This window comes from Elgaria multicarinata, chromosome 7, assembly GCF_023053635.1.
Source record: "Elgaria multicarinata webbii isolate HBS135686 ecotype San Diego chromosome 7, rElgMul1.1.pri, whole genome shotgun sequence".
NCBI lineage: Eukaryota > Metazoa > Chordata > Lepidosauria > Squamata > Anguidae > Elgaria > Elgaria multicarinata.
The window spans coordinates 6,258,918-6,276,048 of NC_086177.1; the positions used below are offsets into that span (position 1 = coordinate 6,258,918).

The window sequence follows — 17,131 nt, forward strand, 5'->3', positions numbered from 1 at the left end:
TACTGAACTGCAGGTGTATTGTTAGATGTTTTTACACTGTGTAATATAGCAGGTAATAAATCCGAGCTGACGTGTGGTTTGTGGTAACATAACACAAAGTAAAGTTTATTGAAATTTAACAAATCTTTAGTATTTCAATATAGATCAAAACTGCATATTTTTATATTTAAAACAACAATCCCAAGACCTTCAAAATTCTACCTCTTCTCACTCCTCACACCAAACACTATCATGAAGCACAAGCCAGACTAAAACTCCCAGACTAAAACCAAACCTCAAAACTAAAACTCACAATCCCCTCAGCCAACCTATTTATACTCCTCCCTCCCCCTCTCTCACTGCACTCAATCAAACATTCCGCACTCACTAGACATACAAATTGCAGACATAACTAAGGGACAGAAAAGTGGGTATCGCCACAGTGGTTCTTAAAACATTTTTAGAGGACAACAATGTAGTTCTGAATGGAGAGCTGAAGAAACCTTTCAGACCAATAGGTTTTTTCTCTCCAATGCAAATTAAAATTTTGCCAACCACCTTTATGCTGAGCAGTATAAAAAACTGCACATATGTAATTAACTCGGGGTTCTAGTAAAAAAAATCAAAGTGGATCCTGCAAGCCTGAATCATAGAATAGCAGAGTTGGAAGGGGCCTACAAGGCCATCGAGTCCAACCCCCTGCTCAATGCAGGAATCCACCCTAAAGCATCCCTGACAGATGGTTGTCCAGCTGCCTCTTGAAGGCCTCTAGTGTGGGAGAGCCCACAACCTCCCTAAGTAACTGATTCCATTGTTGTACTGCTCTAACAGTCAGGAAGTTTTTCCTGATGTCCAGCCGGAATCTGGCTTCCTTTAACTTGAGCCCGTTATTCCATGTCCTGCACTCTGGGAGGATCGAGAAGAGATCCTGGCCCTCCTCTGTGTGACAACCTTTTAAGTATTTGAAGAGTGCTATCATGCCTCCCCTCCATCTTCTCTTCTCCAGGCTAAGCATGCCCAGTTCTTTCAGTCTCTCTTCATAGGGCTTTGTTTCCAGACCCCTGATCATCCTGGTTGCCCTCCTCTGAACACGCTCCAGCTTGTCTGCGTCCTTCTTGAATTGTGGAGCCCAGAACTGGACGCAATACTCTATATGAGGCCTAACCAGGGCCGAATAGAGAGGAACCAGTACCTCACGTGATTTGGAAGCTATACTTCTATTAATGCAGCCCAAAATAGCATTTGCCTTTCTTGCAGCCATATCACACTGTTGGCTCATATTCAGCTTGTGATCTATAACAATTCCAAGATCCTTCTCGCTTGTAGTATTGCTGAGCCAAGTATCCCCCATCTTGTACATGTGCATTTGAAGTCTCCCTTCCTTTGTTGTAGCCCCTCAGCTGGTGGACCTTCAGTCCAGGATTGCACCCTAAAACCACATATAGTCGTTTTGAATAAATAGAGTACATAAACAGAAAATCTAATTCAATTTTGCTACCTACATAGCCCCCTCAACGCAACCCATCGTGAAGGCTCAACTGAATGGAGACGCCTTATGCTTTCACTCCTCCAAGCAGTTTAAAATGAAGATTCCCTAACTGTACAGGGAGCAGGTTTCATTTCGCGCTTATTATCTCTATGTTTTCTGTCTCTGGAGCGTCCTGACGCAAGAGGGCGCAGCTTCGCGGCTGCCCGTTTAGGACTTCCGTCTCGCTTGTTCTCGGCAGTTGCCCGGCAACCGTTTGAGAGGAAGTGATGCAATGTGCATGGAGGGGAGCTTTTCCGGGTCGGCTTCTGTGAGGAGATTCTCCCCCCCGCCCCGGTGGAAAAACCATGACCTCGCTGCGGGCTTTCACCTGTAACGATCTCTTCCGCTTCAACAACATGTGAGAAGACCTTGCTAGTCCCCTGCCCGGTCGGGGAACGGATGGGGTGGGGGGTTGGACTCCGAACAGGCCCAGGCGGCGGCAGGAGTTGCTCTCGGTCGTCATGAGCGTCCGTCTTCCTTGGTTAGGGAGGCTGACTCGCGTCTTTGCCCCTGTGCAGATCCAGACACTCCAGCTGTCGCGGTTCAGCAGGATCAGTCCCTAATTTTTAGTCTCTGTCTTTGGTAAATCGCTGCCCCTCTTCCCTTTATTCACAAACGTATGCGGCTCCCTTCAATAGGAGTATTTCTCAGGAGATTTTGAGGAAACTTTGTAAACAAATGGGTTGTGGCTATGAGTTTCTACTCCTCGGGTTTCAGCCCCCTCTCTTCCCCCAGATTTCTTGAAGTTAACTTTGAGGTGTATCATGAGGAGGGAAGTAATCTTGGCTCGGATACACACACACACACACACACACAGATGTGAAGGCCCGGAAAAATTCGGGGAAAAACAGGTTTTTTTCCGTTTTTTCCGAAAAATTGGAAAAATTAAAAAAAAATGAAGAAAAAACGGATTATGGGATGTTTTATTAAACAGAAAATGTTTAAGACAAGGTGTTCAGATATTTACTTCTCCAAATGATTTCTAAAAACTGTACAGTATCAGATTATTACAATGTCTGTGCACCAAGGACAAGCAAGTCCTAGGTTGCAAACTGAGACTACAACTCTCAAATGCAAGAGCAAGATGCATTTCTGCCTCCAGGGGGCAGCACTGCCATGGAAGCAGAGTTGGAAACTACCGTATTTCTTCGATCGTAAGACACCATCGATTGTAAGACGCACACTAATTTCAGTACCACCAACAGAAAAAAAAAAACCTAAGACACACCCGCGATTCTAAGACGCACCCCATTTTTAGAGATGTTTATATGGGGGGAAAAGTGCATCTTAGAATCGAAGAAATATAGGTCAGAAAACGAGTCTCATTAAATTTCATGCATATTCATTGAATCTTGGTGTATGTCCCCATTTTTCTCAGTTCTTTTTATGGGAATGGGGGTTTTATGTCTTGACATTGGAGGACTAGCGGAGACATAAATAATTTTCTTTGTTACTAATGTTGGTGGTTCCTTCAGTTGTTTTTTAAAATTGTTTTTTGCCTGCTCATAAACTGGCAGAACCAAAGAGGTTCCTTACAGTTCAGGTGTTCCTAACAGTTCAGGAGCTTGTAGCTCCATTTGTTACCAACAAAAGTAAATTTAATTTGTTATAATTGTTTGAATACGCTATTTTTAATATACCAAATGTAATAATTTTATGCCAAACCAACTTGGACATAATTACATTTTATGTTCCTAAAGTAACAAAGTGAGACTTTCAATCTGTAAAAAGTGCTAATATTGCATTATTTCAATTTTTCCGAAAATTTCTGTTTTTCCCTGAAAAAACAGAAAAAAACCCCTGTTTTTTCCCATGGCTTCAAAATTTCCGGAAATTTTACATCTCTCCACACACACACACACTCCACCTGGCCATTAAGGCACTGTGTAGACACGTTGCCGTTTCACCTGTTGTAGCTTGATAGATTCGTGCCAGCTTTTGACGGGTTGGTGTTGCCACTTGATAAAAAACATTTCGGGGGACGGGGACCCAGCACCACCTGGCCCTACTCCTGTGCCCTTAACAGCAGTCTCATGTTTCCCCCCAACACTTTATTTTCACCCTATGAAAAGCGCAGTCCATGTTTATCTATGAAAGGTGCTGGAGCAGGAAAAATGGGGGCAACCGGCTTCTAGCCAATATTCTTCCCGGAGCAGCCAAGTGAACAGAACAAAATGCCAGGTGTGTTCTTGTGCCTTTAACATCAGCTTGATGAGCAGAAAGCAGGAGATGAAATTTGTTGCAGGTGGAGATAAATATTATTACTCTGCACACTAAGCTGATGTTAAAGGCACAGCTGCAGCAATCAGTTGAAAAGTTGGCAACTCTATGTCAGCCTGATTCTGAAAAGCTCTGCCTTAAGGAATCCTCTCTCTCCTCTACTGAACAATCCAGGATTTCTTGGAATAAATGGGGTGTTGGAGCTTGTCTCCTACTATTGCCAGATCAGCCAAGTTGAGGGCTGGGATTTAGGAATTGTAGAATAAAGAGGTTATCTCTTCTCAATCATAACTGATTAGGAAGAGATAATCTTGGCTTCAAGTTCCTCCCTTGTCCTTCCCTCAACGTTTAACCAGTACTTCTTATTTCCCACAGCAACTTGGATCCTCTCACAGAGACTGTATCCTTTTAATTATAGCTAAGGGACTCTACTTACATTATACTGCAGGAAAACTATGCTTGCCACTGAAAGTTGTTTGTCATGAAGCTGCAGCCAATTTCAACACCCTGCAAGTCTACCTATATAATGCAAATGTTCACACAAATGCATTTTTTTTTTGGCCCTCATGCATTATTCTTTTATGGGCACTCCATAAAAATGTCATACAGTGTAGAAAAAAAATCATATAATAAAATTAAAATAATTTTAAAAAACTGATGCTGTAATAAAACAGCAAATATTCCATGAAAAAACACCAGCACAAGACAGAACCTACAACACAATTGCAGCTACAACCCAATCTGATAAAATATAATCAGGGGAAGGCCATAGTAAAGAATTAGATCTTCAGAGCATTCTTAAAAGCCTGCAGTGATGGGGCCTTGCAGATCCCTGATGGCAACTTATTCTAGAGGTGTGGGGCCACTGTGGAAAAGGCCCTCTCTTGTGTATTTGCACACCTAACTGCCCTCAAAGGTAGACAAGTGAAAAGGGCCTATGCTGCTGCTGAAAACCGCTTTAACCCTGTGCTTCCTGAGGCCAATCCGGCAAGATATCTGAAACGTTCAGAAGAACGAACAAGGTTGCATTCTCCCCATTCGTTCCTTGGTTCAAGTCATCAACCAGGGCAATCAAGGCTGTTTCTGTTGCATTGCCAGGTCTGAAAACTGATCAGAATGGATCTAATTTTGGGACAAAACAACAGTATACCATATTTACTCTCTCCATGGTACCTGGGTCCAGCTCCAGCTGAGAGCCCCCTCCCTCCGGCTACTAACTGTCACTGCTGAACGTTTGCAACGAAGAATGTAGTGCCTGAATTTGCTTTGCTTTCCCCCCCTCTTCCTCCCTCCCAATCCCCTTTCCTTTTGTGTCATGTCTTTTAGATTGTAAGCCTGTGGGCAGGGACTGTCAAGAAATATTTTTGTAAGCCGCCTTGAGAGCCTTTTCGGCTGAAGGGCAGGATAAAAATGCTTAAATCAATAAATATTTTAGCATACTATCCTTAGTAATAATATTTAGCATTTTAAGCACTTCTAGTTCAACGTGTTTAATAAAACATCTCTTTGTAATTCTTCAATAATCTTGTAAAGTTGGTAAGTGTTATCATCCTTATACTACAGATAGGGAAACTGAGATAGAGGAAGGCCCCTGTGGGCTCATGGTAGAGGTGAAATATGAACCAGAACTAGCGTCATGAATGTAGATCCAAGTTTATTTCTTATGTTGTGCCTTAACTCTATTGATAGAGTGCTCTGAGTTTGGAGCCGTCTGTCTGTCCTCTGCTCTGCTGGCAAGACCCAGACAGGGCAGCAGGAGGATGGAGGCGGGTTTCTCTTCTGTTACTCTTTAAAATAAAATTTTCAGCTAGCCAAGCCTCTGAGCTTTTGTAAGGTAGGCAAGTGTTATCAGCCCCTAGTTATTGTGGGTGGGGATGATGATGGAGACATCTCCCCTTCCAACATCCCATCCCCTTTTTAACATCTGCCTTCAGCAGTGGCTGCGATGGGGAGAGGGAATGGCCTGATGTTGGATTCGCCATCCTGAAGTATGAGTGTTTACAGCCTTGGGGTGGGAAGTCTGACATAACCTATGGCCCCAGGGATCATAAGATTGCTCTGCCAAAGTAGAAGGACCGAGGGGACAGGAGCAGGCAGAAGTAACATCGGGGCCTGCTCCTGCTGGACTCTTTCCCCCCCACACAGGGCAAACTGCCATCTTGGCCCTGTGGGGAAGAAGAAGGACCGAGGGGACAGGAGCAGGCAGAAGTAACATCGGGGCCTGCTCCTGCTGGACTCTTCCCCCCCCCCAGGGCAAACTGCATCTTGGCCCTGTGGGGAAGAAGAAGGACCGAGGGGACAGGAGCAGGCAGAAGTAACATCGGGGCCTGCTCCTGCTGGACTCTTCCCCCCCCCCCCACAGGGCAAACTGCCATCTTGGCCCTGTGGGGAAGAAGAAGAACCGAGGGGACAGGAGCAGGCAGAAGTAACATCGGGGCCTGCTCCTGCTGGACTCTCCCCCCCCCCACAGGGCAAACTGCCATCTTGGCCCTGTGGGGAAGAAGAAGGACCGAGGGGACAGGAGCAGGCAGAAGTAACATCGGGGCCTGCTCCTGCTGGACTCTCTCTCTCTCTCTCTCTCTCTCTCTCTTTCTCTCTCCTCCCTCCCTCCCTCCTTGACTCCTTTTCCTTGTGTGTCATGTCTTTATTAGATTGTAAGCCTGAGGGCAGGGACTGTCTTTTTTCCTAAGTGTAAGCCACTCTGAGAGCCTTTTTTGGCTGAGGAGCGGGGTATAAGTATGATAAATAAATAATAATAAATAATAAAGTATATAAAAGAATGCCATAGATTTAGCACATTTAAAGTTGTCAAAGTGATTCATACGCATCATATGAGTAGGTCAGCATTAGCCTCATATTTGCAGATGGCAGACTGGGACTCTGCTGGATCCTTTCATTCACAGAAAGAGCCCTTCTGTTCATTGAATGGCTATTCTGGATCCTACCCATCATACCCTGTCTAAGGCCACCTGGAGCATCCAGGGACTTTCCAGTTCTCTAAAAAGCAGTTAGGTGAAGTTATGTTTTTTGACATATTCACCAAAAAAAATGCTGATAATATGTAAGATAGCTGAAACTGTGATCCTGATACCTACCTGACTTTTGAGGTGAACTTTTCTTTAACATATAACACTCCATAGTATGGAATTCCATTTTACTTACAGTACCTAGCTCACTGGCCGGAGTATTTTATTGTTGCAGAAGCACCTGGTGGAGAACTGATGGGCTACAGTAAGTCTTCCTTGTTTCTGGATGGTCAGTTTTTGTCTCACCCTTTAATTAGATGGAAGTAGGGTTTAATGTTTAATGATTTTTAAAGCTTTGAATTGGCTATGAAGTGCTTCAGCAGAAGCTTTGAAAGGTACTATTTTTAAATAGAAGTACAACTGCATGTGGCAAGCACCACCTTGAGAGAGGCATTCTTCCTTTTCTCTCTGTCTCCCTCCCAGATAGAATGTTTTTAAGCTAGCTTCCCCCAGCCTGGTGCCCTCTGGATGTTTTGGACTTCAATTTCTATCAACCCCAGCCAGCATGGGGAATGGTCAAGAATGCTGGAAGTTATAGTCCAAAACAGCTCAAGGGTGCCAGGTTGGGGCAAGGCTGTTCTAAAGTGATGCATGCTATAGCACATGCATCCTTCATCTAAAAGAAATCTTCCTGCTTCAGAATTAGTTTTTCCCATATGCAAATTTATGCCAATGTAATTGATTTTAATTCAGCAAAACTCATATTGATTAAAATTAATTGGGTTGCAGTCCTCCTTGGAAGCAAATCCCCATTGATTTCAGCAGAACATGCTTGGGATCATGACTTTTGTTGTTCTTCTATAGTTCTGCTCCTATTAATATATTTCCCATTGGGCTTATAGGTCACAGATTTTACTTTCTTTGATTTTGTTAATGGCCACAGTTACTAATTTGGTCTAATCTAGGAGTGGTGGGAAGGAGTCTGCCAGGGAACTGAACCCAAAGCCCTGCTCTCTGCCCTGCAGGAAACCCTGCTTTGCCCTCTCTGACTGCTCAGATTTCACCAGGCACTGTCTACACTCTTTGAAGCCAATTTTAGCAGCCATAACAATTAGAAACATTTTAGTTTTTGTCTTTTTAATGAAAGCAGATGATGTCAGGATTCTGAAAGTTGTGACCAGTGATGAATTCTGTCTGTGATGAATCTCAGAATCCATACAGCCCTGCCCTTCAGCTTCTGGTATGAAGCCTGTTTAGGACTGTTTAGCGATGCATTTTTTCTGAATTTATGTTGAACACCATAAAGGCTCCAATAGCAAGCTTCTAAATAAGCACCCAGAATGGTCATAGCCCTGTCTGATATGTCAGTGGTAAACTTTCTATGGGGTGGTCATAGTCTAGTTCAAATGGGCTAATTCATTACAAGTTGTTTTTCCTTGCAGTCATGGGGAAAGCTGAAGGTTCAGTAGCCAGAGAGGAGTGGCATGGCCATGTTACTGCACTCTCTGTTGCGCCTGAATTTCGACGGCTGGGTTTGGCTGCTAAACTGATGGAGCTGCTTGAGGAAATATCAGAAAGGTGAGACATGATTATTAAGCCCTTCTGTTGACTGCAACCTGAGCCTTTATCACTCTCCTGTAAGCACTATGCTGTAAGCTCCTCTCTCAGTTATGTTTTGATTTGCTGAAATTACTATTGATTCTTCAGTGAGAGCAGCTAAAGTCCTTGCCTTAATCATATGAAAACATGTTTGTGGGGGCTGTAAGAAAGAAACTCAAAGAGCACTTCATAAAATCAAGAATGCTTCATAAGGAAAGTCTTTTTCATTTTTGGTATGGTTGGGGTGGCTGGAAAACTGACTGGTTAACTAAGGTAAATTAATTAACAGATCAGGAGTACCTTTGCTCAGGTGACCCCAATTGATTGTAAAGGCAGACATGAAAACTCCTTCCTTCCCAACACTGGAGTATTTTGACCTTGAACCTCCTATCTTCATTTAAGAGCTTGCATCCCCTGACTTGCATTAACAGCCACATTTTAAAACTTACTTTTTTCTTTTATAGCTGTTTCATGTCTTGTTTTAAATTTCATTTTAAACACAATTTGCAAATAGCTGAGCATCTAAAAGTGACCACTTGATTGCTTGAATATTATTGACATATATAAATATTTGCAAAATATTGTTGATTTATACAATTCCTACATGTGATATTGCAGTCATTTAGAATGTAATTTTGTTTGTTTCCTAACAGTTAACTAACTTGGGGTTTTGTAATTAGCAAGCTTCTCACTTTGTAACAGTTCTACTAAACCAAGGGGTGGGCAACGTGGTTCTCAACATGTGTTAGCCTATAACTCCTATTGGCACTTGCCAGCATATTCAATAGTGAGGGATTTAAGCCAAAGTGTTGGAGGGCCACATTGCCCACCCTTGTACTAAATGAATGCTGTGAATATTTTACTGTTATTTGGTTAGTTAATTGACCAAGTACTGTTGACTGGTCAAACGATCCACATTTATTTTAGGGAGGGAAGGTTCTTCTAGTGTGGTTTGCCTACTTTGCTGGGAAGTGGATGTGAGTTATTGAAACCAGCCAGCTTCATAAACCAGGGCTTGTTTTAGTAAACCATGGATAAGATTAAAGTTTGTCTAATTTTAAACCTCACACTTAACTGTGATGAGTAAAAAAGCTGGAAGTGAAAGCTCCTTATTTCCTTATAGCAATATGAGAGGAGGAGAGGGGAAGGGAGGAGTGTGCAAGCCTGAGGCTTGCCTTGCTTGATTGTGTAAAGATAAAATATGTGTCCTTTCATCAAAACAAGGCCATTACATCAAAACCTTAAGTTTCTGCTAACCATAACTTAGAACCTAAGCCATGGTTTGAGCTTCCAGACAGAGAATAATTAGATTCATTTATTACAATCACAGTCCAGTAAATGTGACTTACATAATAAAAATACAAATAAATTCACAGAAGTTCCAAAAGGGAGTTGGCAAATGAGTAAATCATGGTTTTGAGTTAGTAAACTATGGTTTACAAAAACAAGCCATTTTTAAACTTTGGTTTATGAAGCTGGCTTGTTTCAATCCCCCATCCACTTCCTAGCATAGATCGTCAACCAAGGCAACCAAAGCAGTCTTAGTCCCATACCCTTGCTGAAAGCCAGATTGAAATAAACCTGTATAAGCCCATACACGCTTAGGTGTCAATATAATAGTTAGTGTTTAAGATGACACAGGACTCTTAGCAACAGAAAGAAACAATACAGCTACCCGCTTTGGAATTCGTCATCTCTCTCTTTGCATCTCCTAAAGTGCCAAACACACACTAGAAGAACCTTCCCTCCCTCTGTCCAGCATTTCAGTATCTAGATACACAGTCCTCTGGAGGTGGACAGTGGCTATAACTATGATTTCCCAGTTCAAACATCATACCAAATCAGAATTAGCATAGATTAGAAATACCACAGAGTTAGAGATATCACATCAAACCATGCTTCCTGATTCTGATTTGCCAGTTAACCGCAAACCATGATTTGTCAATTCAGTCAACAAGCTAAGCTTTCTTATACCTGGTTTGTTGTGATGTCTGAATTGGACCAGCATTTGCCTATTTTATGCTTCCTCTTATAATTGTGCTATGTAACATAAAACTTACGTTAGTTATTCTGTCTCATCATGCCATTTTCTTTCTTAATAAAGGAAGGGCGGATTTTTTGTGGATCTCTTTGTAAGAGTGTCAAATCAGGTTGCAGTCAACATGTACAAACAGCTAGGCTATAGCGTGTACAGAACCGTGTTGGAATACTACTCGGCCAGCAATGGAGAACCTGACGAAGATGCTTATGGTAAGTGTTTGTATTTATAGAATGTTTTGAATCAGCTTGGTGATGGAATGACCACACACATTTCCCACAGGCTTGAAACTCTTCATGCTTTTCTGTAAATGTCTGTGATCAGCCAATGTAAGGGCACAGATTCTCCCACTGATATGAATGGGCACTTGCCCAATCCCTGAGTTTCCAATTGTTAGTACTGAATAATTGAAACACTGAGGCACAATAGACAAAGCTGAAGAGTGTCTCTCATTTAAGGACTATGGCAGCTGGGGATGGTGAAGCCTACAGTAAGCTTAATGTCTCTCTGGTGCAAGAGATAACCTTGGCAGGCAGCTTTTTGCTTTGTTACTGATAATTGCGTTTTGCAAGCAGGAGTAGAGGATGCTACTGACATGACGAACTCTCAAGAATGCAAGAGTAGAGACAATAACGGATATTATTGTATTTCAGGCACCAAGGGGAATGTAGTGAAACCAGATCACTACATTTGACAGATGTAGAAAAAAAACCGGTTGTATTATTCAAGTTCAGTATAGTGTGCTTGTTATTCATTCCATTATTGTGAGCCCTAGATTTTATATGGACATACGGGCTGACCAGAGTGGAAATTCATAAGGTCCACTGTTTTGCAGTTGTATGCCAAAGGCTATGATTTGTGCTAGACTTCATATAGTAGGAAGGGGAAGCTACAAAAGATACTCTTGGAAATCCATATAAAGAGATTAGTACAACGGGCATTTGGCAGAAACTGGAGGAAAACGTATAGCCCATCACTGCAGTAAGTGCCTCTTTCTCCCAAGCTGCTTGTACAGTCCTTTGGTTTTTCATACAATCAAATGATCTAGTACATTGCCAGCTGCTTCTGTCCACTCATTGCACCAACATCAAAATCCTCGGTTTATTTGGTTGCCCTTGTGCAACATCTCTGTAAGATGTAGAATTTGGCTTTCTTGCATTTGACTAGAGACAAATGCCTTTTTCTATGAAATGCATCAACCAGACAAGCAGTTCAAAATGCATACTGTTTTGGTTTATTTTACTGATACTTGTATTACAACTTTCATTGGAACTTTTCCTGTGTAATATGGATTGTGATTTTTTTTTAGATATGAGGAAAGCCCTGTCCAGAGATACAGAGAAGAAATCAATTATACCATTACCACATCCTGTCAGACCAGAGGACATTGAATGAGCTTACACTGTAGTTATTCAAAATAACACCTGTAGACACCTGGAAACACTTTCAAAGAACACTGCAGCATTTATTTTGAATGTAATTGGAAGCCTCGGCACAAAGAGGAAAGTTGTGTAGATGTGAAGGAGTTTCATTGTTAGGCTCATGCCTAAATCTTCTAATGTCCCTGAAGCAAAGACAACTTTCAACTGCAATATTTGTCAGTCATGGTTTAATGTTTAAACCATTAATAATTCCTTGGCTGTATTAAATTATTTCCAAAAATGCAGTATAGAGAAAATTTTGCTTGTTTTCATTGGGCCTGGGGTTCACTGCTTTTTAATGTCATGCATGCACTGAGAATTCAACCCTTAAAGCAAATATAGAAAAAAATCAAATCAAAATCAAATCAAATAAACAAGGAAATGTAAATATGGTTGTAACCCTATAAATGTTAATTAACTACAGTGCCAAGAGCTGATAGAGTTCTCTTGCCTTTATGTTTTTCAATGTAGTTGATAAGTGCTGGGGAGGACTCAGATTCATCTGTTTCAATATTTGGATAGAAAATCACTTCCCTGTATATGTTTAAAGCTTTTAAGCCAGGAGTGCAGAACCTGCGGCTCCTAACAAGGTGCCTCGAACCACCACCATTGCTGAATTCCTTCCCATCTGTATTCTTATCTCCCTCCCCGAGATCATTTATATGTCACATGTTATTTTGAAATAATATCTCACAATTGTCCCACTGTAGTTAGTAGCGAGGAAAGAGCTACCTGTGTCAGGATCACTGGGGAAGAGGGTAATCTCTGTATTCCTTCCCTCAGAGATCTTCATGCAGAGACCCTATGTATCTGGGTATATATGTGCATGTGGTCCCTCAGATAGGGGCCCAAAATTTTGTGCAAACTCCTTTAAGTAAATTGCTTTTCACTTCACTCATCTAAATACATCTTTCGTATCAATGAAGTGATTGATGGGCATAAGAATGTAAGAAAAGCTGTTCTGCAGCTGACCAAGGCTCATTTAGTCCAGCACTCTATTCGCACAGTGGCCAACCAGCTGCCCACAGGAAGCTCACAAACAAGACATGAGTGTAACAGCACCCTCTCACTCATGTCCCCCACAAATTGGTGTACATTTTTTAAATAATTGGTGTACATAGACACAGTGTTTCTGATACTGGGGGTAGCGTAGAGCCATCACGACTAATAGCTGTTTATAACCTTCTCCAAGAATTTGTCCTGTCCCCTTTTAACGCTATCCAAATTGGTGACCATCACTATATCTTGTGATAGCAAATTCCAAAGTTTAACTATGCACTGTATGAATAAGTGTCTCCCACCCATCAGCTTCATGGGAGGACCCTGGGTTCTAGTATTGTGGGAGAGGGAGAAAAAAAATGTCTCCCTATGGATTTACTTCACATCATGCATAAGTCTGTATTTATCATATTTGCTTCATTTCTAAGATAGTCACAGATGCTGTAACCTTTGCTTGTGGGGAGTTGCTCCAGCCCCTTTATCATTTTAGTTGCTTTTTTCTGCATTTTTTCCAACTCTACAACATCTTTTTAAGTGCAATGATCAGAACTGTACACAGTATTCTAAGTGTAGTCACACCATAGACTTGTATGAGGGCAGTATATTGGCAGTTTTATTTTCAATTCCTTTCCTAATTATACTTAAGGTGGTATTAGCCTTTTTCATCGCAACCTCACACTAGATTGACATTTCATTGAGCTGTACAACAAAGACCTAAATCCCTTTCTAGGTCAGTCACTGTTTTGCCCCAACATGCATCACTTTACACTCATATTTGCTAGTTGGATGCCCGTTTTCCCACGTTGAAGCCATCCTTTTTGTTTTAAACCACACTAAATAATTTGGTGTCATCAGCAAACATGGCACCCTCACTGCTCACTCCTCATTTCAGATTTTTTATGAACACGTTGAAAAGCATTGGTCCCACTACAAAAACCCTGTGGGACCCCATCACTCCATGGAGAGATTTTTACCATTTATTCTTATTTTCTGTAACAAATTATTTATCTTCTTATTCCATAGTGTAAGTTTAGTAAGGAGTCTTTGGTGAGGGACTTTATTAAAGGCCTTTTGGAAGTCCAAGTAAAGAGTGCTAGCTGGAGCAACCCTGTCCACATACTTATTGACACTCAAAGAATGCTAAAAGGTTAGTGAAACACGAGTTACCTTTGCAGAAACCATGTTGAAACTTCTTCAGCAGGGCTTGTCCTATATGCCTATAATTTTAGCTTTTATGTTTTCATTATAGCATTAGTTTGTCCTGGTCTAGTATTACACTGTATCTGACAATAACGCTAAAGAATACCACAGACAGTTAACACTTTGTCTTGAACACTGTTTGAATTCACTTTTCTTGCCAGTGGCTGCTTCTCAGTGCAGTAAAGTGGCACATCAGCTTGCTCAGATTTGATGAGAATGTGGAATTTTCCATGGCTTTTCTCCAAATATATCTCCCCTAAATTTACTAACTGCCAAAGATCCAACTCCTGGGAGTTCTCCAGCTCTAAACCCCCCCCCCCTATAATACAAAAGTTTTCTACTTGCCACCCCTTTTTCTGTTTTTCATGTAGTGTAGTAAGTGTGTTCAGGTAATAGAAACCAAATGTAAAACCACATAGCCTGGATTTCTAAAAACTAGAAAATATAAACCAAAGATTTCTATTTCACAAACTCATCTTTATAGATGTAAAGCTTTTCTCCCTACAAGCTGAACTCCTGCCCCTCAGATTTTGGAGGCTATTTGCCTGCAAATTGTTAGCAGAGACATTTGCCTCATCAGCCTTTCCCCACCTACAATTTAGGCATACTGGATGTCTGAAATGCATCGAGAAATGTTAATGTCCAATTCAATAATATTCTTTCAGAGTACTCTATACAAACATATACAAAGTAAATGACATTAGCACTTGGTGACAGATATACCTTTCTGTAAGAATAAGCCTGTCATTACACAGATATGAATTTGGTGTCAGGGATTGCCTAATCCCAACTGACACACCTCCTCAGATAAACTCTGTTAAATGATCACTGTCAAGCTTCTTCAAAGAAAACTAATAACCTTATCCTCCAGGAATTTGCCCAATTCCATTTTAAATCCCTCCAAGTTGGTGACCATTACTACACTAACTGCTAGTAAATTCTATAGTTTAGCTATTTGCTGAGGTACTTTATTTCACCTTTCCCGAATCTTCCACTATTTAACTTCATTTGATGTTTCTGAGTTGTGTATTATGAGAGAAAAATTTCCTCCACTTTCTCCACACTATGCACTATTTTATACTTCTCTAGTATGTAAGTATTACTTCAAGGCATTTGAGACAACCAAAGATCTGCATTATCTTAGTCCCTCCTGTACTCTTCCCCCACGACATGCCCCCAAAATTAAACTCTAGTCCAGTCCAAGAACCGACATAGCAAATTCCCTTGTATTGAAGGCAATGGGAGGAGAAAGAGGCCCCCTTCTGATGTGAGGGAAGAAGTGGCAGAATCACCTTAGGATTGACCTGGACAATACCTGTTTAAGGCTTTGCCTATTTTTCGTTTTCTGGTGCTGCCCCTTGACATACCACTTTACTAATATTCAAAGTGATTATTTAATGGATGTGGTCACAAACTAGAAATAACTCTTTGAAAAGCATTCCATGGCATTGATTCACAAGGCAGTAGTTTTGTCTTTCACTGCCCAGCAATTTTATGGAACCAATATAGCAGGAATATCTTTTTAGAAATTTGCATGCTTATTGAAATATTGCTAGTTTTGCACATGGCTTGCTAATGCTTTTAATGTAGCCAAAAGCAACCAGCATGCTCCCATTTTCTGCTAATGGCTCATGCCAATAGCATATGATCTCTCTCCCATTCTAAACATTACCAATACTTTTTTTGAAAATATTTAATTGCATTCATTGACAAAAATTCTATACAAAACATACAGAAATTTAAAAGTGGAATTAGGGGCTGCTTTCATCAATATCCTTGTCTGGATCTCTCTCTGGATTGTCATCTTGTTGCTGCTTCTTCCAGAGTTTAGCCATTGCAAGCAGTTTGAGGTTGGGCTGATTGGCAGCATCCTCTGGGAAGATGTAATCATAGTATTCTTCCCATCCAGCATCAGACTAGAATTAGAAAAGTGAATATAATGAGACATCACTTTATGCTTCCCCCTACTTTAGCACACTTTTTTCTTTCAAAGTCCCTGGTTTTTCCACACAAGATTTAGAATTGGATCCAGGATCTGCCACCCAGGGAAGGTGCCTCTGCCTGATTTTGGGGTGGGGGGAAACCCTCTCCCCTACAGCACAGCTCTCCTCATTCAGCAATGTCCCCCAACCCTCTGTGTAGTATTTTCAGGGGGCTGGTGGGGCTGCCATGGGAGGAGAAGTGGTAAGTCTGTTTCTGGCAGCCCGGCTACACATGCCAAAATTTGCATCAAACCCACATTATATTTAAAACAACAGTATAACTAAGGGCCACTTCAGGTGGCAGATAGGAGGTTACATGTTTAAATGCTTCCCCTCCCATTCCCAGAAACAGATGCCCATAGAAAACTAATGCTAGTAAAAAGCCTAGGCTCTAGCTAGCCAGGGACCTTTTATATTATTATTTGTTAGAATACTGATGTTTTGGTTGAATGGTTTTTATTTTTAATTGGATATCACTCCAAAAGCTCTGCTATGAAACATTGTACAAGTAAATCAATAATTGTACACCCACACCTGCAACCCACAGTTGTACAGCCCACAAAAAGTTTTAATACTAGATTCTGCTGATTGTAGCTGAGATAACGCATGCTAGTTAATTGCTGAAGTCAGAGGTGAGGAATTTATGGCTCTCCAGATTTTGTCAGTCTCTAACTCCTGTTATCTCGGACCATTAGCCATGCTGGTGATGGAAGCTGGAGTCTAACAAACCTTGGAAATACCATAAGTGTTACACACCTGGCTTAAAATCAAAAGAGAAGTATGCAGTAGAAAAACTGTGTTTGCTATGCCCCAGTTACTTTTGTGACATCACTAGTGTTTCCTCTCTCATCTAGTTTCAATTTCATAATATTGCATACAGAATTCATGGGAAGCCACCACAAACCATACAAAGCCAGGTGTCTAGCTTGTGCTCTTACCCCATCTTCAGCTTGAAGTTTTCTCCTCTTCTTGACTTTCTCTGGCATGAGTTTATCTACCCTCTCTTTGCTGGATTCCGTTCCAAATTCCTCTTCAAAGTTTCTCCAGGATTCCAGAAGCATAAGCCTCTCCTCTTTCTCCTCACAGTTCCTCATTGTTTTATTAGCCTCTTCGTATACTTGCTGGCATCGTGACAAGCTGTCATCTTTCCCTGCCGAGAGCTCAAATTGAGCAAAACTGATCCAGACCTAGAGCAAAAC

General features: G+C 41.3%; 2 protein-coding genes across 2 annotated transcripts in view; one reads left to right on the forward strand and one right to left on the reverse strand.

The window, feature by feature from the left end:
• Positions 1-1,758: 1,758 nt before the first annotated feature.
• NAA20 (N-alpha-acetyltransferase 20, NatB catalytic subunit) lies at positions 1,759-11,996 on the forward strand. The gene is made up of 6 exons (XM_063130170.1): positions 1,759-1,865; positions 4,103-4,127; positions 6,868-6,958; positions 8,136-8,271; positions 10,397-10,542; positions 11,640-11,996. Exons 1-6 carry the CDS (start codon positions 1,813-1,815, stop codon positions 11,723-11,725), a joined length of 537 nt encoding a protein of 178 aa, XP_062986240.1. The 5' UTR covers positions 1,759-1,812; the 3' UTR covers positions 11,726-11,996.
• A 3,629-nt stretch (positions 11,997-15,625) lies between these two features.
• Positions 15,626-17,131, reverse strand: part of CRNKL1 (crooked neck pre-mRNA splicing factor 1) — a 34,691-nt gene continuing 33,185 nt past the window's right edge. The window contains exons 13-14 of the mRNA XM_063130172.1: positions 16,871-17,119; positions 15,626-15,866 (exon numbers count right to left, since the gene is read on the reverse strand). Of these exons, the coding sequence (XP_062986242.1) occupies positions 15,702-15,866; positions 16,871-17,119 (414 nt within the window). The 3' untranslated portion in view covers positions 15,626-15,701. The remainder of the gene's footprint in view (positions 15,867-16,870; positions 17,120-17,131) is intronic.

Coding starts and splice junctions, on each gene's coding strand:
- NAA20 (XM_063130170.1), top strand. CDS start 1,813: ATGACCTCGCTGCGGGCTTTCACCTGTAACGATCTCTTCCGCTTCAAC. Junction 1,866..4,102: donor CTCTTCCGCTTCAACAACAT/GTGAGAAGACCT, acceptor TATTTCCCACAG/CAACTTGGATCCTCTCACAG. Junction 10,543..11,639: donor ACCTGACGAAGATGCTTATG/GTAAGTGTTTGT, acceptor ATTTTTTTTTAG/ATATGAGGAAAGCCCTGTCC.